Raw genomic sequence first — 24928 nt, forward strand, 5'->3', positions numbered from 1 at the left:
AGAATTCGTTGTATATATACAATGGAATATTACTCAACCATAAAAAAAATGAAATTCTGTCATTTGCAGCAACGTGGATGGACCTAGTGAATATTATGCTTAGTGAGAAAAATAAGACAAAGACAGACAAATACTGTGTGGTATCACATATGTGTAATCTAAAAAAGAAAAATTAAATATAACTCAACTGAAGTAGGCTCACAGATACAGAAAACAAACTAGTGGTTAAACCAAAGGGGAGAGAGAGGAGGGGAAGCACAAATTAGGGGTATGGGATTAAGCGACACTAACTACCATGAATAAAATGATAAGGAACAAGGCTATATTGTATAGCACAGGAAATTATAGCCATTATAATAATTTTTAACGGTGTAAAATCTGTAAAATGCTGAATCACTACGCAGTACACCTGAAACTAATATAATATTGTAACTCAGCTACACTTCCATAAAAAAAGAGTAAATGGCTCTCTCTGATATATTCTCTTAGAAGACAATCTGCAATCTGGGGGCAGTTCTACATATAGTAATTTGCTCTGAGGTGGAAAATATCCCAGTTGTTTCACAAACCCCAAGGACAAAAATAACATAATGCAAAAGTCTTCGCATTAGAAGACAAGTCTCTCATGCAACAACAGCAGCCTTTGGAGGAGAGGATGTTTCCTCCCTGATTTCACGCTCTGAACATCTAGCACTGATTATGAGGAGTGGTAATATATCCTTACCACTTTGAGATATGAAGTTCCTCTCTTTACCTACTGTGGCATTTAAGTCTGTCCCTTACCCATTTTTCAGTTTCCAAATCATGAAGGAAGTCAGTTGGAGGGTTTTCAGAGAAAATGTCCTCATCATCTGATCTGTCCAAGATGCGGTCCATTTTGGTAAATTCCCTTAGCAAACTGTAGGTCACACAATTGAGAGAGATGCTGTTACATATACTTTTAAGTGAATCATGATATATTTGTGACGGAGGCCTACCCTGCATAGAGAGTGGTCCTGGAATCTATACACATTTTTTTCTTTTTATGGTTGCACCTGCAATTAGGGATTGCATTGGAGCTGCAGGTGCAGGTCTACGCCACGGCCACAGCAATGCGGGATCCAAGCTGCATCTATGACCTGCATTGCAGTTTGCGGCAACACTGGGTCATTAATCCACTGAGCGAGGCCAAGGATTGAACCTGCATCCTCATAGACACTATGTCAGGTTCCTAACCCACTGAGCCACAATGGGAATTCCTATATACATTTCTATAGGCTGATAGTTTCCTACTGTATATGCTACTGATACATTATAAGTGATTTAACGTCATAGTAGCTTTTGACATCATAGTAGCTTTTTTGACATATGCGGTCTTCTGGAAAATCTTTTAGTTTAAAAAAGTTCCTCCTATTTAAAAAGGTTGTCAACCATTGGTTCATATCAGTATACACTTTTTTTTTTCGATCTTTTTTTGGCCATTTCTTGGGCCGCTCCCTCGGCATATGGAAGTTCCCAGGCTAGGGGTCAAATCGGAGCTGTAGCCACTGGCCTACACCAGAGCCACAGCAATGCGGGATCCGAGCTGCGTCTGTGACCTACACCACAGCTCACGGCAACGCCCGATCCTTAACCCGCTGAGCAAGGCAAGGGATTGAACCCGCAACCTCATGGTTCCTAGTCGGATTCATTAACCACTGCGCCACGACGGGAACTCCCGTATCAGTATACACTTTTATCATGTATAAACAAATGCATGTATATATTTATATGAATATTTGTATTTCCTCTACTCTAGAAACCATTTTAAATAGTTACATCTTTAGCAGATGAAGAAAATGAAGGCACAAAACAATCAACGTTTTTTTCACAAATTGAGACTAGAATCTTGACCATTCCTATTCAATTGATATCTGCCTAGTTTATGACCAGATATAAGTGTTTCACAGGACATACCACAGTAAATATTTATGGTCAAAATTGGAAGAATTGTAGAGAAGACTGTCAACCTCAACCTTGAACTTGGAAATCTCATCATTTGTGTCCTATGGTCTGAGGAAGTCTCCAGACAAGATCCCATGGTGCTCAGCCCTGACTTACTTCTGCATTGTGCCTTCAGCTGCATCAGTATTTTGGAGAAAGCTATTGTTTTTCTCCATCAACTCTTGTTCCTTCCCAATTGTCTTCATCTGCACAGGCATCTTGTCAGTTAGCTTGGTGAGAGCCATTCTTCAACACTGCAGGGGCAATGGTATATTTCTTTCTCTTTGAAAATTTGATTTTTGTTTTATTCTTTTCATGTTGTTGACATTTAATTTATTTCTAAATTTTCATTATTATAAACAATACAGTAATGGATATCCCTGTTTAGGAATTTTCAGTGTATCTCTACTACTTACTTAGAATACATCCCTAGAAGTGGAACTCCTGGGAATATGATATACAGATTTTTAAGGATTTAGAAAAATATTCCCAAATGACTTTCTGAAAGATTCAACCAACCACTGGCAGCTGTGTATGAGAACAGGAACCTTCACTCCAGCCTAATAGGCAAGTGTTAGTTGGAGAGCAGAGAACTGAATTGTTAAGAATATTTAAGTAGTGAGAAAAATAATAGTGAAGGAAATAAGAAAGAAAGTAGAAAAGGGTGAACCAGATTCTAGGAAGTTCATATGAAAAGCTGCAGGAAAGGATCCATGCTAAAGAAGATGTGGTACATATATACAATGGAATACTACTCAGCTCTAAAATGAACAAAACAATGCCATTTGCAACAGCATGAATGCAACTAGAGATTCTCATACTGAGTGAAGTTAAGTCAGAAAGACAAAGGCAAATATATGATATCACTTATAGGTGGAATCTAAAATATGGCCCAAATGAACCTATCTATGAAACAGAAACAGACTCACAGACCTAGAGAACAGACTTGTGGTTGCCAAGGGGAAGGGCATTGACGAAGGGATGGAGTGGGAGGCTGGGATTAGCAGATGTAAACTATAATACATGGAGGGGATAATCAGCAAGATCTTACTGTATAGCACAGAGAACTACACTCAACATCCTATGATGAACCATAATGGAAAAGAGTATTTTTAAAAAGAATGTGTGTGTGTGTATATATATATATGTGTGTGTGTGTATATATATATGTGTGTGTGTGTATACATATGTGTGTATATATATATGTGTGTGTGTGTGTTTATATATATATAAAACTTTACTATACAGCAGAAATTAACGCATTGTAAATCAACAAGACTTCAATGGAAAAAAAAAAGGGTCTATGGGAAGTTACTTAAGTCCTAGTAATTAGCAGAGATCAGAAGTGTTGTACTCAGCCCCAAACAGGAAGGAACCATCTCCTCTGTGTATTTAAAAAGAGTGTCTGTAGTTAATTGTCACTGGAGGGTGGCTGGGCCCCCAGGACCCTGAGGGCCAGAATCCCTGAGGGACAATAGGGGACTGTAGACTGATGGGAAGGGAAGTGACAGCAGGGATTTTCCTGGAAGAGTGATTTATGGCTGCGATTAGAAACAGAGGGAAGCGGGAGAGAGGCCCTGGGAACCAGAGGAACCATCTGGGCAACTAGGGCCTGGCCTATCACTCTGTGGCAGAATCGAGCTTTGTTCTTGACTTGTGTGGGATCCACAGTGGATGTGGTGAAAAGGGGACCCTTGTAAAGGCGAAGAAACAGGAGAAGGCTAGAATCTTGAGTGCAGCAATGAAGAATAAATCTTTGCTCTTTTCTCAGGAAGGACACAGTGACCTGCTCTATCTCTTCACAGCTTCCATCAGGACAGATTTGTGTTTCCTGAAGGTGGTAAACATGACCAAGGCAAGCTCTGAAAGATGAATAGCCACTGAGATCTGCCTAGTTTTGTGTTTTTCCTGTTCAAAAATTAGAATACTGTACAAATAATACGATTTCCTTATTGCAGTAACTCTTTGACATCCCAAAGATGAGGTAAAGGAAAATCTGTTTCTCTCAATTTGTACCTACACCAATTCTCCCTTTTCTCACATTTCAAATAACAATTAGCGTCCTAGTGATGGCTTATGTTTGTGCAAGTTCAAATAGATCACACAGTGCTTCTCACATATTTCTTTCTTTTCCTTCCTTCCCTTCATTCGTTTGTTCATTCTTTTTTTTTTTTTTTTTTTTTTTTTTTTTTTTGCTTTTTAGGGCTGCACCTGTGGCATATGAAAGTTCCAGGCTAGAGGTCAAATCGGAGCTGCAGGGGCCGGCCTACACCACAGTCACAGCAATGCAGGATCCAAGCCACATTTTCGACCTACACCACAGCTCATGGCAACGTTGGATCCTTAACCCACTGAGTGAAGCCAGGGATTGAACCCACATCCTCTTGGCTACTAGTCAAATTTGTTCCTGCTAAACCACAAAAGGAACTCCTCTATTTTCTTATTCAGTTCCCACAACAGTGGGGAAGGTATGATTTCACATTTTCTGTGTGCATTGACTGAGGCTCTGGGAGATGGTGTGATGCTCTTAGAGTCATATAGCAAAACCAGGACCCAGAACTTCCATGTCTTCACAGCCACTCATAAGAGATTTCTCCCCACCCCAACTCCCACCAAAGATGACCTAAACGAAGGTTCTCCAATAAAACTTTCTGTGATGATGGAAATATTCTCTACACTGTTCAGTTCAGTAGCATCTGCCACATATGTCTATTGAGCACTTGAGATGGGACTAATGCAATGGAGGAATCGAATTTTTAATTTTTTTTTGGTCTTTTTTTTTAGGGCCACACCCGAGGCATATGGAGGTTCACAGACTAGGGGTTGAATTGGAGCTGTAGCCATTGGCCTATGCCACAGCCACAGCAATGCCAGATCTGAGCTTCATCTGTGATCTATACCACAGCTCACAGCAATGCTGGATCCCACTGAGCAAGGCCAGGGATTGAACCTGTGTCTTCACGGATATAGTAGTCAGATTCATTTCCATTGAGCCACAACGAGAACTTCCCTGAATTTTTAATTTAATTTAAATATATATAAATTTAAATAGCCACACATGTTGAGTGATTACCATATTGGACAACTCAATTTCCTAGATCAGTGATCCACAAACTATAGTCTGAAGGACAAGTGCATCCTGTCACCTGCTTCTATAAATAACATTTTATTGGAACACAGCCACGCCCATTCCTTCTCATATGGTCTGTAAATGCAAAAGTGCTGCAATGACGGAGTGGAATTGTTGTAAAAGAGACCTAAATTTGGCATGCAGAGCCAAAAATATTTACTGTCTTGCCCTTTAAAGAAAAAAAGTTGCCAACCCCTGTTCTAAACTATCACCTTCTATGAGGTGGGGTTTTCTATATTGAATCAGCTGAATACTGTGAATAAGTGCTTGGATTTCAGGGAGTTGGGTTGAGTTCATATGACAGCATCAACACTTAGCAGCTGGGCATTGTCTTTAGATTCTAGGTCTTCCCTCGTCTGTAGAATGGGGCTTAACACAGTGCAAGCACTTGGCAATAGTATCCATTCATAATAAAAATAGAAATGGGAGCTATTGGAAGGATTCCTTGGCTTCAAATGTTACAGTAATAATGTTTATATGCATCCAGTACCTTCATTTATAAAGCATTTTTACTACATTGTTTCTTTGATCCTCACATTCACCTTGTATGGTCAGTCAACTGAGGCAGATCTTATTACCTCTATTTTTTTTGGCCACACCCATGGCATCTGGAAGTTCTGGGCCAGGGAATGAACCTGCACCACAGCAGTGACTATGCCGGATCCTTAGCCCACTGAGCCACCGGGAACTCCACCTCTATTTTTTGTATATGCAGGAACTGACACTCAGAAATGATCATGCTCTTCCCACAGTTTCATTACTACGAAATGGTAGAAACAGGATTCAAACTTGCAAATTCTGGCTACAAATTTTGCAGTCATTCTACTAAACATAAATTTGATGCTCAATTTTTTTTTTTCTTTTTTTTTAGGGCTGTACCAGCAGCATATGGAAGTTCCCAGGCTAGGGCTCCAATCAGAGCTACAGCTGCCGGCCTATACCACAGCCAAGGTAATGCAGGATCTGAGCCGAGTCTGCAAACTACACCACAACTCACAGCAATACTGGATCACTGACCCACTGAGCGAGGCCAGTGATGGAACCTGAATCCTCATGGATACTAGTCGGATTAGTTTCCACTGCGCCATAGTGGGAACTCAAAATTCCCAATGGATTTAATAGATTGGTTAGTAACCTTCTTACCTCAAAATAAGCCACATTTTGAAGCCAACTTTTTTTTGTTTTTAGGGCTGCACGTGCAGGAAGTTCCCTGGCTAGGGGTCACATTGGAGCTGCAGCTGCCAGCCACAGCCATAACCACAGCAATGTCAGATCCGAGTTGCATCTGCAACCTACACTGCAGCTCACGGCCACACTGGATCCTTACCCACTGAGGGAGGCCAGGGATCAAACCCACATCCTCATGGATACTAGTCAAGTTCTTAACCTGCTGAACCACAGTGGGAACTCCCTGAAGCTAACTTTTAACTGATTGTGTAGGTGGATCCTCGCCACTCAAATGATGGTCTGTGGGTCAGCAGCATCTGCTGGGAGCTTGCTAAATACACAGAATCTCAGGTCCCACCTAGACTCACTGAATCAGCACTTGCATTTTCACAGGACCGCAGATGATTCCTAATCATGTTAAAACCAGGAAGTGCTTGAACTCTAGATTTTGTAAACTAGATCCCTCTTCTTCCTACACCCTATCTTTTTATTCCTATGTGTTTATACCATTGGCCTCCAGGACTGTTTGCTACAACTGAAATGGATCCCCCCTCCCCTCCCCACCTCTAAAACCTGAAACCTTTAAAACTACAAACTTGGATAGGCATTAGTCAAAAGGAACAGATCAATGATATTAAAAAAAATAAAACAGCCAATGAAATTCTGAACTTATATTTTGTGGGCATTTTCTCCAGACTACCCAGATCACCACCTTCAGTACCTGCTAGCTAGACAATTTGGGAACTCAGAAATTTAGAAGTATGGTTCCAATCACCAGGTAGTTAGTGTCCCCCCTGTCCCTGGCAAGTTTACATTGAGCTGGTATGGCTATGAAATTGTATTTACCTCGTGATATCCTTGCTCTTCCCAATTTGATGACTACAAATACCTCCACGTGACTAGCAACAGTCAACAGAATTGGCAAGACCTGTGATGCCAGATCTTCCCTTCCCCAGCGCCGAAGGCAGAGAGGCGGCCATGGATGAGGGTGCACACCCAGGCAGGTGAATTTGCAGTTGGACTTGCCCTCTCTTGACATTCTACATGGAACGCGGCCCACATGACCCTTCAACCCCCTCTCACGAGGTTCCAGGTAAGCAGTGCTCTCCTGCTTTCCTTTTACTTGCATCTCCAGCCTGGCACCAGCTTCCTTGCTTCTCTTGCCAACTCTTTGGAAATGAAATCCTTCTCCCATCCCAGCCCTCTGTCCATCCATCTACTGGCTTCTGCAGGAGGCTCTGGGATGATCCTCTGACCTCAGCTTCTCCTGTGCCTGCCCTTTCAGCTCCTTGCCTGAACAAACAGCCGAGATCTATGATGGAGGATAGGACTTTGCCTAACTCCTTCCCCCTCAGCAGGAATGGGGAAGCAGTTGATCTTGGAAACCGGGGCCGCTCCTACTTTACAGTTCGGTTACCTATTTGCCTTCGAGGACCACACCCCCTCTTACCACGCTCCACATCCCACTTTCGCTTCCTCAGTGCCATGTTCACATTTCTCTCTATACCTCATCCTTTGCCATCACTCTCTGGGATTTCAGCACTGATGGGAGGGGCCTAACATTCTGACTTTACAGGTCCTCAGCTTTTTTTTTTTTTTTTTTTTTTTTTGCTTTTTTAGGGCTGCACCTGAGGCATATAGAGGCTCGCAGGCTAGGGGTTGAATTGGAGCTACAGCTGCTGGCCTATGACACAGCCACAGCCAGGCAGGATCTGAGCGGCATCTGCAGCCTACACTATAACTCATGGCAATGCCGGATCTTTAGTGAGGCCAGGGATTGAATGTGGATCCTCATCCTCATGGATGCTAGTCGGGTTCATTACACCTGAGCCACAACAGGAACTCCATCTTTCTTTCTTTCTTTTTTTTTAATTGAGGTATAGTTTATTTACAATGTTGTGTTAATTTCTCCTGTATAGCAAAGTGATTCTGTTATATATAAAAATATATATGCACTGTTTTTAAATATTCTTTTCCATCATGGTTTATCATAGGACATTGAATATAGTTCTCTGTGCTATATAGCAGGGCCTTGTTTATCCATTCTATATATAAAAGCTTACCTATGCTACCCCTGACCTCTCACTCCATCCCTCCCTGAACCTCCTCCCCCTTGGCAAACACCAGTCTGTTCTTTATGTCTGTAAGTCTGTTTCTGTCTTGTAGATATGTTCGTTTGTGTCATATCTTAGACTCTACATATAAGTGATATCATATGGTATTTGTTTTTCTCTTTCTGACTTCTCTTAGTGTGATAATCTCTACTTGCATCATGTTTCTGCAAATGGCATTATTTCATTCTTTTTTATGGGTGAGTAGTATTCCACTGTATAAATGGATGACATTTTCTTTATCCATTCATCTGTCCATGGATATTTAGGTTGTTTCCATGCCTTGGTTATTGTGAATAGTGCTGCTATGAACACAGGGGTGCATGTATATTTTTGAATTAGAGTTCATAGTCTGGATATATGCCCAGGAGCGGAATTGCTAGATCATATGGCAACTCTATTTTTAGTTTTTTGAGGAACTTTCATACTGTTTTCCATAGTGACTGTACCAACTTACATTCCCACCAACAGTGTAGGAAAGTTGCCTTTTCTCCATGTCTTCTCCAGTATTTGTTACTTGTAGACCTTTTAATGATTCAGCCCCCCAACTCTTACGACTTTTTCCTTCACCCACCAAAATTGTTCAGCAGCCTGGACATGACATACAGAACTTTTTAAATAAGCATAAGCATTAGAATTAGATTAGTGTTGGAAATTTGGTTTTGCCATTTATTAGCAATTTGATTTGCAGCAAAATTTAATTTCTTTTTCTGAAAAATGGACTTGAAAATACCTGCTTAATTGGCTTGTCAAGAAGGTTATGGCAATAATGTTTGAAGGAAAGACTTTAGGATTGACGATTGCTAGCATTCCCCATAGAATGTGGGCTCCATGAAATCAGGGATGTTTGGGTTTGTGTTGCCTGCTATATCCCCAGCACTAGAAGAATGACTGGCACATAATAGTTGCTCAGCAAAATTTTGTCAAAGGAATGGGATGAAGGCATATATAGTGGCCCTAATTATAGTGGCAACATTCAGGTCTTGTCATCACACCGAACATTTCCTCAGATAGAAGTTGAAGCTGAGATGTCTCAGATAGAAGTTGAAGCTGAGATGTCTCAGATAGAAGTTGAAGCCTCTTCCTGGGCTTTCCTACACTCTCTTCCTAGCTAGGAACCAACATTCCCTCACGTTGTGACCTCCCACAGTGCCTGCTGGGCCATTCTTCAGCCTTGGGTTCCTGCCCCATATCCCGACTAGGCTCCCAGGTTTGGTTGTCCCAGGTAACCTCACGTTCCTTTAAGAAAAACCATGAGTTTCTTATGAATGGTTCCACCACAATTTAAAAACAACAGCAATAGCAATAACAATGATGTCTAATACTTATTGAATGTTTACTAATGCACCAGGCATTCTTCTAGGTGTTTTACATACATGACCTCATTTAATTCTTACCACTTTCAAACAGGGAGTGATCTGGGATTTAAACTAAGACCTGGAGTTTCCATCACGGCTCAGCGCAAACAAGGACATTTGTTCAATCCCTGGCCCCACTCCGTTGGTTAAGGATATGGTATTGCTGCAAGCTGTGGTGTAGGTCGTAGATGTGGTGCAGATCTGGCAATGCTGTGGCTGTGGCGTAGACCGGAAGCTGCAGCTCCAATTTGACCCCTCGCCTGGGAAATTCTACATGCCACAGGTGTAGTCCTAAAATAAATAAACAAAACAAAACAAAAACAAATACCACAAATCTGCTTAGTCTGGCTCCAGGACCATGTTCTTAGCACCACTGTTATATGACTATTCTTCACACTGGGTTCTCACTATTACTCAGCAAGACTTTATGCATCTCTCTCCTGGCCAGCCCCGGCCCCAAACATGTAGGGGCCTGGCAGTTGTTTCTGTCTTTCCAGGTTCCTTTCCCACTCTGCCTGCTCTTTCTGAATGCTGCCATCTCCGTCCAACTCCCACATTACTGCGCTGACAGAGGCCACCTCATGTAACGCTTCTCTCCAGCCCCAAACAGCTCCTCTCGTCATGCTTCTTCATTCAGAACATGTATTCCTGTGTTTCCCTCTTCCTCTCCTACTGCCCTTCCAGCTCAGAGAAAGTTCTTTTCCACTCTTTCTCAGGCTTCCTTAAATCTGACCCTTGTTCATTCTTGGGGGAACTCTATATTCTTTTTTTTTTTTTTTTTTGGTCTACATTTTATTTATTATTTATTATTTTTTTATTTTTATTTTTGGTCTTTTGCCATTTCTTGGGCTGATCCCACGGCACATGGAGGTCCCCAGGCTAGGGGTCGAATTGGAGTTGTAGCTGCCAGCCTACACCAGAGCCACAGCAACGCGGGATCCGAGCTGTGTCTGCGACCTACACCACAGCTCACGGCAACGCCAGATCGTTAACCCACTGAGCAAGGGCAGGGATCGAACCTGCAACCTCATGGTTCCTAGTCGGATTCGTTAACCACTGCGCCACAACAGGAACTCCTTATTTATTTTTTAATATTTTAAGTTTTATTGAAGTATAGTTGATTTACAAGGTTGTGATCATTGCAGTTGTACAACTGAGTGATTCAGAGATACCTATATTGGGCAACCCTATTCTATCAGTCATCAACTCTCTTGCAATTTCAAAAATCTTTTTGAACACCTCTTCTGGCATTCCACGATGGAGCTCATAATTTCTCTGAGGAAACAGACATAACAGTATATTTCTTACCTCTTCAAGCTCTGCCTCTTTATCACTTTGCCTCTATGGGCAAACCTGGCCCTATTTCCCATCTTGTAGGAAAAAAATCCTATCTTGTAGAAAAAATCCTGTGCGTGTTTGAGCCACCCTCTTTTATCACTCCTTCCTTTTAACAAAAATTTCTCAAAATTTCAGAGACTATATATTGCTCATTACATATGATCTTAAATGCTTTCATAATGGACTCTTGATTCCAAGGTTCTTGTTTGTTTTTGCTTATTTTTCTATTTTTAGAGCCTTTAATAAACCAATTTCTTTGGCAGGGTGGAAATACTACATTGTGTTTCTCTCCCTTAATGGCTCCAGAACTACTTTCGTGCTCAAACCTCCATGTTTCATGGATCACACTTTTGGGAACACTTTTTTAATCAATAGATACTGTAAGTGAAGTTCCAGGCCCAACAGGAAGCTCCTGGATATAGTATCATCCACAGCCAAAGGCATCTACTTTGTTGCATCTTGGAATTCATGACCTTGGCAGTTTTCCTAAATGACTTCTCATCCAGTGTCATAATCTCTAGGTGCTCAGAAACAGGATTCCTCTAAGGCCTGCAGCTAGGTCTAATCCCAGCATCTGCCCCATCCCAGTGAGTGTTCTGGTTGTGCCACTAGCTTGTCCTCCCTGTCACCAGGCCACTGCCAGCCCAGTTTGTTTTGAGAGATGTCCTTAGTGTCAAGAAGGAAGCTGGATCCCTGTGAAAACTCTGAGCCTTGAGTATGTTGGCAAAAAGCCTCACTGAGGGCCCAGAGATTTCAGGAATTAAACCTAGAAAGGCATAAATATGTGTATATGTACATTCTCAAAGGAATGGGAATTTTAACGCTTAGAGGGCTATATATTTTCTTTTACTGACATTGTTGTGAAGCCAGTGGTTAGTTCAATTAATCTGCTTTGAATGTGCCTCTCCTTTTAAAAAACCTATTTTATTGAAGTATAATTTTTTTTTTTTTATTTTCCCACTGTACAGCAAGGGGGTCAGGTCATCCTTAGATGTATACATTGCAGTTACAGTTTTTTCCCCCACCCTTTCTTCTGTTGCAACATGAGTATCTAGACATAGTTCTCTGAAGTATAATTCTATTATACATACACACATATATTCTTTTTCATATTATTTTCCATTATGGTTTATTACAGGATATTGACTATAGTTCCCTGTGCTGTACAGGAGGACCTTGTTTATCCATTCTATATATTTGTTTGTATCTACTAATCCCACCCAATCCTTCCCACCCCTAGTCCCCTTCCCCTTGGCAACCCTAAGTCTGCTATCTATGTCTGTGACTCTATTTCTGTTTCATACATAGGTTTATTTGTGTCATATTTTAGATTCCACATATAACTGATATCTATATGGCATTTGTCTTTCTCTTTCTGATTTATTTCAAATAGTGTGATAATCTCTTCATCCATGTTGCTACAAACAGCATTATTTCATTCTTTTGTATGGCTGAGTAGTATTCAATCATATGTATATATATATATCTCCATCTCTTTTATCCATTCATCTGTCAGGGGACATTTAGGTTGTTTCCATGTCTTGGCTATTGTAAATAGTGCTGCAGTGAACACAGGGGTGCATGTATCTTTTTGAATTTTACTTTTGTCGGGATAGATGCGCAGGAGTGGGATTGCTGGTAGCTCTATGTGTAGTTTTTGAGGAATCTCCATACTGTTTTCCATAGTGGCTGCACCGACTTAGATTCCCACCAGTCGTGTGGGAGGGTTCCCTTTTCTCCACACCCTCTCCAGCATTTGTTATTTGTAGACTTTTTAGTGATGTGAATGTGCCCCCGTTTAACCTTTGCCAGGACAGAGCGATATCTACAAGTTACTTCATGTCTCTGAGCTTCCCTTTTTTCATCAACAAAATAGAGGAACACCAGCCTTACAGGCTTATTGTGAATAGGAAGTCAAGCATTATATGTAAGGTACGGGGTGCAGTCCATGGAACATGGCAGGCACTAAAATAGAGAAGTGACAGCCTGGAGGAATAGAATATGTAAAACTTCATGTGAAGATCCTGACCACTGGGCTAAGGAGACCATTATTCATTCTGCATCTGGGAAAGCCCCTCCTTCCTGTTCTTTAATAAAATGATAAAGTCACTGTTTTTAAGGAGACTGAGTGAGAGAAAGAAAGGGCATAGAAAGGAGAAGGAGGAAAACAATCTTTTGCCCAATGATATTAAGGACAGATCTTGGAAGCCAAAGCTGTCCCATTAGACAGAAGCCAAAGCTGTCCCATTAGACCTTAAACAAGAGTGATGTCAGAGCTGGAACTATAGAAATTGATAAGAGCCCATAGACAGATTAGGGCAAGTAGTACCTACTGCTTCACAGATATTTAAGAATCGATGTCTGTGTGAAGTCCCCTTCCATGGTGGTAACAGCATCCTTATCCCTATTATCAAATATTCATCAGCTGCTTATTGAATCTAGGGCACTGAGCTAAATAAGGCAGGGGATCAAAGATGTAAGACAGTCTTTAATTTCAGTTTAGAAAAAGATAAATATCAACAACACTCTATGTTGAGTGGCAAATAGAGGATTGCTATAGGATTGCAGAGCAGAGGGATAATTGGATGGATGGCCACATGAGGGTAGGGCAGCTGTTCTAACACCTTTTGTTTTTCTTTGTACGGTCCTATCTGGGTCATATGAAAAGTTCCCAGGCCAGGGGTCAAATTGGAGCTGCAGCTGTGGCCTATGCCACAGCCATCAGAACACTGGATCCAAGCCTCCTCTGTGATCTATGCTGCAGCATGCAGCAACACCAGATTCTTAACCCACTGAGCAAGGCTAGGGATCAAACCTGCATCCTCACAAAGACAGTGTCGGGTCCTTAACCCACTGAGCCACAGAGGGAACTCCTGTTCTGATAACTTTTAAAGACCCTCACACAGTAAGTATGACTTGAATCAAATATTATTCAGATAAATGAAGAATAGGGAAGAAAGTCTTCCAGGGAATAGGGTCTCGCTTACATGCCAACATAAAGAGTTCCAATTTAAATTGAATTTGACTGGAGATAATTCTCAAAAATTTCACTGTATTTTATTCAATTATCATATAATTAGTTTTTTAACCAGCTGAACAGAAGCAAAGGCAATGGCGAAAGGCATTTATGTCAATGCATACTTAGAGCCATATCTGTATTTTTTCTTTACATAGATAATTTGCAGGATGTTCACCCAAAGGCTAAAAGAGGTCATCTTGGAGTGATGGCCATTTTTATGATTTTCTTCTGTACAGTACAGATTTCAGAAAAGAGAAAAGAAAGGAAGAAAGGCAGGAAGGCTGCTGGCGGTGGGGAGGTAGTGAGGATTCTCATGAAAGGGCCTGACATGAAAGAGTCGTGCAGCAGGAACACAACCATATCAGGCATTTTAGAAAGGAATGCATGAGCTCTAAGCAAGCTGTTAGAAAAGGAAGCCATGGTTTCTGGGCTCTGGGTGGGTTTTCCAAGACAAGCCCCGTGAGATTCATTTTATTTCCTTTTGCAGGACAGAGATGCAGTTAGCCTCTTCTGCACACAGAATCTTCTCTTAAACATTTAATAATTCTATTGACATAAAATGAGAAAAAAATGGGTATCACTGTAGAAAACCACATAAGTAAGCCATGAGAAGAAAATTTAATTTTTCTGCTAATGTCCCCCCTTCCCCCCCAAAAAAGAGGTGGAATACAGGTTTTTCCCATATTCTTCCTCTACCAGAAACATCAGCCTCCTCCAAATCGAGAAAACAAGAAGATTTTACATTTTCCTTTTAACCAAAAGTTCTGGCTGAAGAGTTTTCATTTCACTTTTTTTTTTTTTTTTCCTTTGGGCCTCCAGAGCGGCATATGGAAGTTCCCCAGGCTAGGGGTCGAATCAGAGCTGCAGCTGCCAGCCTACACCACAGCCACAGCAACATGGGGTCTGAGCCATGACCTACACAACAGAGAGGCCAGGGATTGAACCACGTCTTCATGGATATTAGTCAGATTCATTACTGCTGAGCCACAACCGGAACTCAGAAGAGTTTTCATTTCTGATGTCATACAAAGATTTTGATTTAACTTGTCCTCTTGGGGAATTTCTGCAGAAATCAGGAAGACAGGAAGTTCCCACCCTAGCTCAGTGGTTAACGAACCCGACTAGTAAGTTGCGGGTTCGATTCCTGGCCTCAGTCAGTGGGTTAAGGATCTGGCGTTTCGGTGAGCTGTGGTGTAGGTCACAGATGCGACTCAGATCCCATGTTCCTGTGGCATAGGCTGGCGGCTACAGCTCCGATTTGACCCCTAGCCTGGGAACCTCCATATGCCGCGGGTGCAGCCCTAAAAAGACAAAAAAAAAAAAAAAAAAGAAAAAGAAATCAGGAAGACATTTGGAAAGAAATGCTAGGCAGTGAAATTGCCACAGATGTCCTTAGTCATTTAAAGCTATGATTTCAGAACCTGGGTGCTGAGGGCTCTTCAGAACTCTGGCTGAGGAGACTGACTTCCAAGGCTTTACCCCCTCCCCCCCAACCCCCAACCCCCAACCCCACAACTCCCACCCCTGCTAGGCTAGTGAGTGGTTCTGATACTTTGAAAGTACACAAAAGGCTCTTGGAACTTGGACAGTGTCTAATCTACCATCATGCCCAAGTACATAATTTGTGGGGCCCAGTGAAAGTGAAAACATGGGGCCTCTTATTAAAAATTGTTAAGAATTTCAAGGGAGCAACAGAGAGCACTAAATCAAACATAGAGCTTCTGTGACTACACAGACCGCAGGCCTTTGAAGCTGCTTTGTACTGATTTTAAGTTTCACATGCGCTGGCATTTCACTTAAAAGTTAGGAGGGGAAAGACTTTTTCTGGTAGAAAAAAACAATATGAACAACAAAAGCAGGAAAACAACTGACTTCAGTCCTTTATTTTATACTTCAGAAAATAGTGTTAAGAATCACAAAGTAAGAACAGTTGCACATTATAAGGATTAAAACACTGTAAAAACATACAGACTAAAATATGAGAAAAACTTTCACTTGCCTTATAATCCCATTTTTGTCCTCAGAGCTATGTATCAATATTTGGATCTGTATTCTTCCCAGATATTTATCCTTTCTTTCTTCCTTTTTTTATATTTTAATTTTATTTATTTATTTTATTACTCAAATGAATTTATCACATCTGTAGTTGTATAATGATCATAACAATCCAATTTCACAGGATTTCCATCTCATAGCCCAAGCACATCCCCCTACCCCCCAAACTGTCTCCTCTGGAGACCGCAAGATTTTCAATGTCTGTGAGTCAGCATCTGTTCTGCAAAGAAGTTCAGTCTGTCCTTTTTTCAGATTCCACATGTCAGTGAGAGCATTGGATGTTGGTGTCTCATTGTATGGCTGACTTCACTTAGCATGATAATTTCTAGGTCCATCCATGTTGCTAAAAATGCCAGTATTTCTTTCCTTTTAATGGCTGAGTAATATTCCATTGTGTATATGTACCACATCTTCTTGATCCACTCCTCTGTTGATGGACATTTAGGTTGTTTCCATGTCTTGGCTATTGCAAATAGTGCTACAATGAACTTTGGAGTACATGTGTCTTTGCCTTTCATATATACATTACATATTTAAATACTTTTTGTATAACATTACTGTGCTGATACTGGATATTCTACCCTATAACCTACTTTTATTCTTTCAATATCTTAGAACTTTTGATGTCAGTCTTACACATCTTCCTCATTCTTCTAAATTATTGTCGTATAATGTTTCATACTATGGATTACCATAAAGTGTTTAAACCATCCATTCTCCCTATTCCTGAATATTTAATTTATTTTCAACTTTTGGTATTGTTGTTTTTATAATAAACAACAGTATACAATGAATGTCTATATACGTGCCCCTTTTGATACATATAAGAGTATTTTTCTTGTATATACAGCCCATAAGTGGATTTGCTGAGTTGAGAGGAACTGAGATACCAAAAAGCCTACTCCATGGAATACAGATATTAATGGTAAAGTTGGTAAAAAGATAGTAAGCTTAGTAAAGGTACAAATTGTGTTAACTTTGGAAAGAGAGTGTGGAACTATATAGTAAAAGCAAATGTGCATCCCAGAATAATCAGAGATCTGTGCAAAGACATCTCTGTAAAGATGTTCATAGCTGTTCTATTTGTAATATTGATAAATATTCTGATATTGAAAAAATTTGTACCAATATAACCATATGGGTTGTTAAAATATTGAAAATCGTTTGTCGTGATTGCTAAATGGATGCTGCTCACAGCCCTCCCCTCAAGTCCCTCTTCACTGCCTGCCTTCTAGGTCTTTCCCAAGATCTCCGCCATTCAAACACTAAACTAAGGGTCATACCTGGCTGTCTGGGGCCTTCAGAACCCAGCTCTGGTCTGACCGGCTGGTCTTTCTGATTGGTTGGTCCATGCCTGCCAGCTGTCAAATGCTTTCTATGTATTTTGAATATAATCCCTGGAAATAATGTGAAAGTTCAACAATAGGAATTGGTTAAGAGAATTATGACACTGGAAGACTACACAGCTATTAACAATGGTGGTTTGGGGATGCTGAAAACAGAGGAAGCTGTGCATGTGGAGGGAACAGGGGGTATTTGGGAAATCTCTGCACCTTTCACTCAAGTTTTCTCTAAATCTAAAAATGGCTCTAAAAAAGAAAGTCTAGGAGTACTCACTGTGGTGTGACAGGGTCAGTAGCATCTCTGGAGCACTGGGACGCAGGTTCGATCCTGGCCTAGCCCAGGATCTGGCGCTGCCACACCTGCAACTAGGGCTAGGATCTGATCCCTGGCCCGGGAACGACAAATGCCACTGGGCGGCCAAAAAAGAAAATAATTAACTAATTAACTGACTAACTAAAGAGCCATTTTAAAAAGTGGTAGTCTGGCAGTTCCCTGGTGGCCTAGCAATTAAGGATTCAGCATTGTCACTGCTGTGGCACAAGTTTGATCCTTGCCTAGCCCAGGAACTTCTGCATGCCATGGGTGTGGCCAAAAAAAAGAGTCTGAAGATGCATTATATCACTGCAAAATATTTACAATATACTTACTACCAGGGTGGAGGAAATACAAAACAGTATACCCAATATAATCCCATTGGAGACACATTTATTCATAATGATTCACAGAGAAAGGCTGAAAGAAAACTACAAAAATGTCAACAATGATTATATCCGGGTAATGGGATTATACTTGGTTTTTGTCATTTGCTGTGTTACGTATCTGCATTTTTCAACATTTTTTGCAATGAGTCTGACAGTGTTCACAAAATATGTCATTGTGATTTTAAAAGTAAACTAAAGCTTAAGTCACTTAGCTCAGAAAAGGCAATCTTTCTTCTTGATCCCTACATTTGCTGTACTTGTTTGAGTACAGCTCCCTGGGGAGTGAACCAAAGAGGAAGCCAAGAAGGCTGATAGGAGTTCAGCAAAAACATCTGTAGGGAGAGAAGCTGGGGAGTGGGGGGAAAAGAGGGAAGGGCAGAGAGGCCCCGAAATCAACGAACATCTTGGCTCCTTTCACTCTTTCTACCTTCCATTGTTCAGAGGGTTCCTTTTGGTGAGGCCACAGGCATTTTTGAAATTCTGCAGTGTGGGGAGCTGCCAGAGGCAGCCTTGCCAGTTCTTTCATGTCTGAGCATATGTGACTATTTTTTCAGGGAATACATTCAAACGAATGTTCCATTCTCTAGCTGGGCCTTAAGCCAAGGTATAGGTTTACAGAGCTGTGTACACAGCCACTGAAATAACATGCCGATTCCCCAGCATAGGAGGGGGCAGCCGCTTTCATCTCAGCAGGCTCTGGTTAGAATCGTCTTTTCATAATGATAAACCCTTAAATGATAGAGGCAGACTGAGAGCAGCCTAAAGAACTTGAATCACAGTGGAAAGGCTGACATGGAACATGCTTTCCCAGCCAGTCCAGCCTCTGGAGGAGAAACTCCAAGGCCAGCCATCTCCTATGGTATGATGGATGCTCAACTGAAGGATCCCATCTGGTTGGAAACTTGGGGTCAGTCGGCAGGCACATCTCTCCTTGGACATTGAGATGAATGTTTGAAATACTCATGGAGACCCCAGGAAGAATGGGCTTTGGGCACTCACACTCTGAGATGCTGGCGTCAAACAGAACTCCAGGACCACAGACTTCACAGCACATATTTTGCAATCCTGGGCCTAGGAAGAAAGTTTCAGATCTCAGAGTAGGTGGTCCCTCATATAATATGATATCAGAAATATGCCTTTTTATCCTTATTTCCTTTAGTATCCACTCTACCATTCTGCAGTCCTTTTATTAAAGTTTCATTCTGTATATTTAAGGGACAGATTTTACAAGATTACAAATATCTCTGGAACAGGTGTCATATCAGTGATGACCTCTTAAATGTGCCTGGACTTATTGTATCCAATTCCCACTCATCACATACGTTCCTTGCAGAGCGTGAAAGATAATAGCTGACTTTAACTGTGGGGAGAGCAGAGGTTCTGTGAAAGACTTTGCCTCAGGAAAGCAGGCCCAGGAAGGTTCTAGAAGAAAGGGCCAAGCATGAGGGAAAGGTGACTGGGGAACTAAGAATATATAGGGCCAGTCCTCATTATTTACAGATTCCATATTTGTAAACTGACCCATTCGCTAAAATTTATAAACTTCAAAACCAACAATCTCAGGAGTTCCTGCTGTGGCGCAGTGGGTTAAAGGTCTGGCATTGCCACAGGAGGTCACAGCTGCAGCTTGGATTTAACCCCTGGCCCGGAAACTTCCATATGCCAGGGGTGTAGCCATAAAACAAAAACAAACAAACAAAAAAACAATAATCTTGGCACTTTTGCAGTCATCTGTGGACTTGCACAGAGCAGTGAAAATTTCTAGTTGCCTGACCACAGGTTCCCACTTGAAGCTGGACATGGTGATTCAGCTCTGATTATAAACAAGCATCCTTTTGGGAACCATAGAGTGCTATGTTTTCGCATTTTGGTTTTTTTTCTGTAGATTTCACTGTTTCAAATGGCCCCCAGATAGTTCCTGCTGTGGCACAGTGGGTTAAGAATCTGAGTACAGCAGCTCAGGTCGCTGCAGAGGCGCAGGTTTGATCCATGGCCTGGCACAGTGGGTTAATGGATTGGCATTGCCATAGCTGCAGCATAGGTTGCAGCTGCAGCCCCATCTCTGGCCTGGGAATGTCCATATGCCATTGAACAAATAAAATGGCCCCCAGGCAGAGTGCTACAGTGCTGTCCTGTGTTCCTTCGCCCAAGAAGGCGGTGATGTGCTCTACAGAAAAAAAAAAAATTGTGCATTAGATAAGCTTCATTCAGTGATGAGTTACAGTGTTCTTGGCTGGTAGTTCAATGCTAATAAATCATAACATATATTAAATATGGTGTCTTTAAACAGAAACACATAAAACAAGGTTATGTATTGATCGGTTGATAACAAAATTGTGCTCGGGAGGATGGCCCTGCATTTCCTCTTGGAGCAGCCGGTCAGCATTTGCTAATTCAGGGCGATTACGGAGACTTTCTAGATCATCACTACCACAAGTAAGGAAGATGACTGGGATCTTAAATCCTGGAAGGGAGGAAACGGCAAGTGGTAAATAACTAGCTGTAGTAATAAAATAAATGACGTGTATTTGTATCTTCCTGGTATTCTCAGGAGTAAAGAGGCATAAGAGCCTCAGCTTGGCAGTTTGGAATGTTTATCAAAGTCGAGGATTCCTGGAACTATATCAATGTCTCAGAAAGATCCTAAAATTCCTCTTTCACTTACCTCGAGGATTCACTTGGGCAGCAATTCTCCTGAGAGGATAACCTCGGTTATGATATGCCCTTGCAGGTACTCACTGCATGAGCCAGCAGTGCATAGAGGCCGAGGAATCTCTACCTGAAAAGATTTAGCCCACTTTACCCTAATATTTGCCTATAATTTTCATAATTTTATTTTATGTGACAGGCAAATTGAAATGCCATTTCTAAATACCTACAGGAACAGTTCTTCACCAATGAACATCATCTCCTCCGTAATTAAAGAATTCTTGGAGTTCCCATCGTGGCTCAGTGGTTAACGAATCTGACTAGGAACCATGAGGTTGCTGGTTTGATCCCTGGCCTTGCTCGGTGGGTTAAGGATCTGGCATTGCTGTGAGCTGTGGTGTAGGTCGCAGATGCGGCTCGGATCCCGCGTTGCGGTGGCTGTGGTGTAGGCCAGCAGCTATAGCTCCCATTCGACCCCTTGCCTGGAACCTCCATATGCCGTGGGAGTGGCCCTAGAAATGGCAAAAAGACCAAAAAAAAAAAAAAAAAAAAAGGAATTATTGGCCCCAGATTTGGAGTGACCCTGGATGCTAACCTAGCATTCCTGAAGTGTGGATTCCCAAAATCCCCGGAATGGGGGAGGCGAGGATTAATCTGAATTGACACATGTATCCATCACACACTTTATACTGACCTAGACTTGGCAATGTTAGACTCTGACAAACTTATCTAGGGAAGAGGAAGCTTCAGCTAATTGACTCACTTATAATAAGTTCACAAGTGGTTCAGTGAAAACTGGGCATTGGAAGAAACAGGGCAGGTCAAGTGGTGCTTGTCAGACATGGCAGTGGGAACTGCGGGGGTGGGGCTGCGGGGGTGGGGCTGGGGAGGGGTGGGGAGGGGTGAGGTGGAGGGGTTGCCTGACACTGAAGGAATGAGGCATTGTCTCACACACAAGGGAGGGACGAGACCTGAATCTGGAGTGGAGAGAGGATCAATGGCCTTGAGGGGAAGACGCTTTGGTAACCGGGTGACAGGATGGGCTGAGGCTGCCGGTGGGCGGAGGTGGGGTATGGGTGGGGAATGAATTTCACGGTTCTCTCCTGGAAGGAATGGAGCTGAGTCCCAGAGGAGCACTCCATCCCTGCATGAGGTCCACAGAATTCATTCCTGATGCAGCCAGTGGGATTGGCTGAAGAGGCTGTGCTGGATGCAGTAGGAGCAAGGAGCTGAAACCGGCAGATACACAGAAAGACAGAGGTGAGAGAGAGAGAGAGAGAGAGAGAGAGAGAGAGAGAGAGAGAGAGAGAGAAGGGGCAGCAAAGTGAGAGCCAGCTCGCTTGTCTGGACACATCTGTGGGCGTAGCTAGAGCTCTAAGACCCAGGTAGCCAGGCATTCAAGCCAACTTGGTCATTCCCTTCTTTGGAGGAAAAAGATTGGCTTTTTAAGAGCCTGTGGTTCTACTATAGGATGACTAGAAATACCTAGCCAAAGAAATGGAATTACAGTGTGCAAAGAGGTGAGTGAGACATATTCCAGTAGATTACTTCCTGGGTTTATATTGAGGATTTTAATGTTTCCCCCTCTTCAGGAGACCAGAGGAGAACTAACTCCATGTAAATCTTCTGTGTTATATTTAACTCAATCAAATGCACAATAGATTTTTATTTATTTTATTTTAATTTTTTTCTCAATGAATTTTATTACCTTTCTGGTTGTATAACAATCATCGCAACCAAATTTTATAGCATTTCCATCCCAACCCCCCAGCGCATCCCCCTACCCCCTAACCTGTCTCATTTGGAAACCATATGTTTTTCAGTCTGTGAGTCAGTATATGTTCAGCAAAGTTCATTGTGTCCTTTTTTCAGATTTCACATGTAAGTGATAGCATTTGATGGTGACTCACTGTCTGACTGACTTCACTTAGCCTGATTATTTCCAGGTCCATCCATGTTGCTGCAAATGCCATTATTTCTTTCCTTTTAATGGCTGAGTAATATTCCATTGTGTATATGTACCACATCTCCATCAAGGGACATTTAGGTTATTTCCATGTCTTGGCTATTGTATATGGTGCTGCAATGAATATGGGAGTACATGTATCTTTTTGAGTCATGATTTTTTCTGGATACATGTCCAAGAGTGGGATTGCTAGATCAAAAGGTAATTCCATTTTTAGTTTTCTAAGGAATCTCCATAGTGTTTTCCACAGTGGTTGCACCAATTTACATTCCCATCAACAGTGTAATAGAATTCCCTTTTCTCCATACTCTCTCCAGCATTTATTGTTTGTAGACTTTGTGATGATGGCCATTCTGGCCGGTGTAAGGTGGTACCTCATAGTGGTTTTGATTTGCATTTGTCTAATAATGAGTGAGTTGAACATTTTTTCATGTGTTTCTTGGCCATCTGAATGTCTTCCTTGAAGAATTATTTGTTTAGATCTTCTTCCCATTTTTTGATGGGGTTGTTTGTTTTTTTGCTATTGAGCTGTAGGAAGTGTTTATAAATTTTGAAGATTAGTCCCTTGCCAGTTGATTCATTTGCAAAGATTTTCTCCCATTCTCTATGTTTCTTTTTGTTTTGTTTAGGGTTTCCCTTGCTGTGCAGAAACTTTTAAGTCCCATTTGTTTATTTTTGTTTTTATTGTCATTACTCTAAGAGGTGGATCTGAGAAGATATTGCTGTGGTTTATGTCAGTGTTCGTCCTATGATTGCCTCTAAGAGCTTTATAGTATCTGGCCTTATATCTAGGTCTTTAATCCATTCTGAGTTTATTCTTGTGTATGATGTTAGGAAGTGTTCTAATTTCATTCTATTACATGTGGCTGTCCAGTTTTCCCTGCACCACTTATTGAACAAGCTGTCCTTTCTCCATTGTATATTCTTGCCTCCTTTGTCATAGATAAGTTGACTGTAGGTGCGTGGGTTTAATTCCGTGCTTTCTATCCTGTTCCACTGATCTGTATTTCTGGGTTTGTGCCAGTACCATACAGATTTGATGACTATTAGCTTTGTAGTATAGTCTGAAGTCAGGGACCCTGATTCTTCTAGCTCCATTTTTCTTTCTCAGGATGGTTTTGTCTATTATGGGTCTTTTGTGCTTTCAAACAAACTTTAAAATATTTTGTTCGAGTTCTGTGAAAAATGTCCCTGGTAATTTGATAGGGATTGCACTGAATCTCTAGCTGGCCTTGGGTAGTATAGTCATTTTGATGATATTGACCGATCCAAGAACATGGTATGTCTTTCCATCTGTTGGTGTCATCCTTGATTTCTTTCATCAGCATCTTATAGTTTTTAGAGAACAGGTCTTTTTTTTTCTTTTGGTAGGTTTATTCCTAAGTATTTCATTCTTTTTGATGTGATGGTAAATGGGATCATTCCCCTAACTTCTCTTTCAGATTTTTCATTGTTAATATATAGAAATGCCATCAATTTCTGTGTATTAATTTTGTATCCTGAGACTTTGCCAAATTCATGAATGAGCTCAAATGGTTTTCTGGTAGAGTCTTAGGGTTCTCTAGGTATAGTATCATGTCATCTGCAAATAGTGATAGTTTTACTTCTTCCTTTCCAATTTGGATTCCTTTTATTTCTTTTACTTCTCTGATTGCCATGGCTAGCACTTCCAGAACTATGTTGAAGAGTAGTGGCAAGAGCAGACATCCTTGTCTTGTTCCTGATCTCAGCGGGAATTCTTTCAGCTTTTCACCACTGAGAATGATGTTAGCTGTGGGTTTGTCGTAAATGGCCTTTATCATGTTGAGGTAGGTTTCCTCTGTGCCCACTTTCTGAAGGGTTTTTATCAGAAATGGGTGTTGGACTTTGTCAAAGGCTTTTTCTACATCTATTGAGAGGATCATATGGGTTTTATGCTTCAGTTTGTTAATGTGGTGTATCACGCTGATGGATTGGCAAATATTGAAGTATCCTTGCATCTCTGGGATAAATCCCACTTGATGATGATGTACAATCCTTTTAATGTATTGTTGGATGCGGTTTGCTAGTATTTTGTTGAGGATTTTTGCACCGATGTTCATCAGTGAAATTGGCCTGTAATTTTCTCTTTTTTTGTGATATCTTGGTC

The 24928-nt window shown here is 41.4% G+C and overlaps 2 protein-coding genes across 12 annotated transcripts in view; both read right to left on the reverse strand.

Annotated features, from left to right (window-relative positions):
* The window catches only part of SMCO2 (single-pass membrane protein with coiled-coil domains 2), a 34958-nt gene extending 27655 nt beyond the window's left edge, over positions 1 to 7303 (reverse strand). For 2 of the 6 annotated variants that reach the window (XM_084956499.1, XM_084956498.1), the window contains exons 1-2: positions 7106 to 7303; positions 784 to 898 (exon numbers count right to left, since the gene is read on the reverse strand). In XM_084956499.1, the coding sequence (XP_084812625.1) occupies positions 784 to 876 (93 nt within the window). In that variant the 5' untranslated portion in view covers positions 877 to 898; positions 7106 to 7303. Of the gene's footprint in view, positions 1 to 783; positions 899 to 2079; positions 2217 to 7105 lie in introns of those variants that run through there. The other 4 variants (XM_084956503.1, XM_084956501.1, XM_021091236.2 and 1 more) reach the window with 3 other exon arrangements.
* An 8637-nt stretch (positions 7304 to 15940) lies between these two features.
* Positions 15941 to 24928, reverse strand: part of ARNTL2 (aryl hydrocarbon receptor nuclear translocator like 2) — a 195791-nt gene continuing 186803 nt past the window's right edge. For 2 of the 6 annotated variants that reach the window (XM_021092151.2, XM_084956486.1), the window contains one exon: positions 15941 to 19256. In XM_021092151.2, the coding sequence (XP_020947810.1) occupies positions 19146 to 19256 (111 nt within the window). In that variant the 3' untranslated portion in view covers positions 15941 to 19145. The remainder of the gene's footprint in view (positions 19257 to 24928) is intronic. The other 4 variants (XM_084956485.1, XM_021092157.2, XM_021092159.2 and 1 more) reach the window with 3 other exon arrangements.

The sequence above is a fragment of the Sus scrofa genome, chromosome 5 (genome assembly GCF_054392235.1).
Source record: "Sus scrofa isolate SSC_HxYL_T2T_F1_AM1 chromosome 5, Sscrofa_HxYL_maternal_Yorkshire_Landrace_v2.0, whole genome shotgun sequence".
NCBI classification, from domain to species: Eukaryota; Metazoa; Chordata; class Mammalia; order Artiodactyla; family Suidae; genus Sus; species Sus scrofa.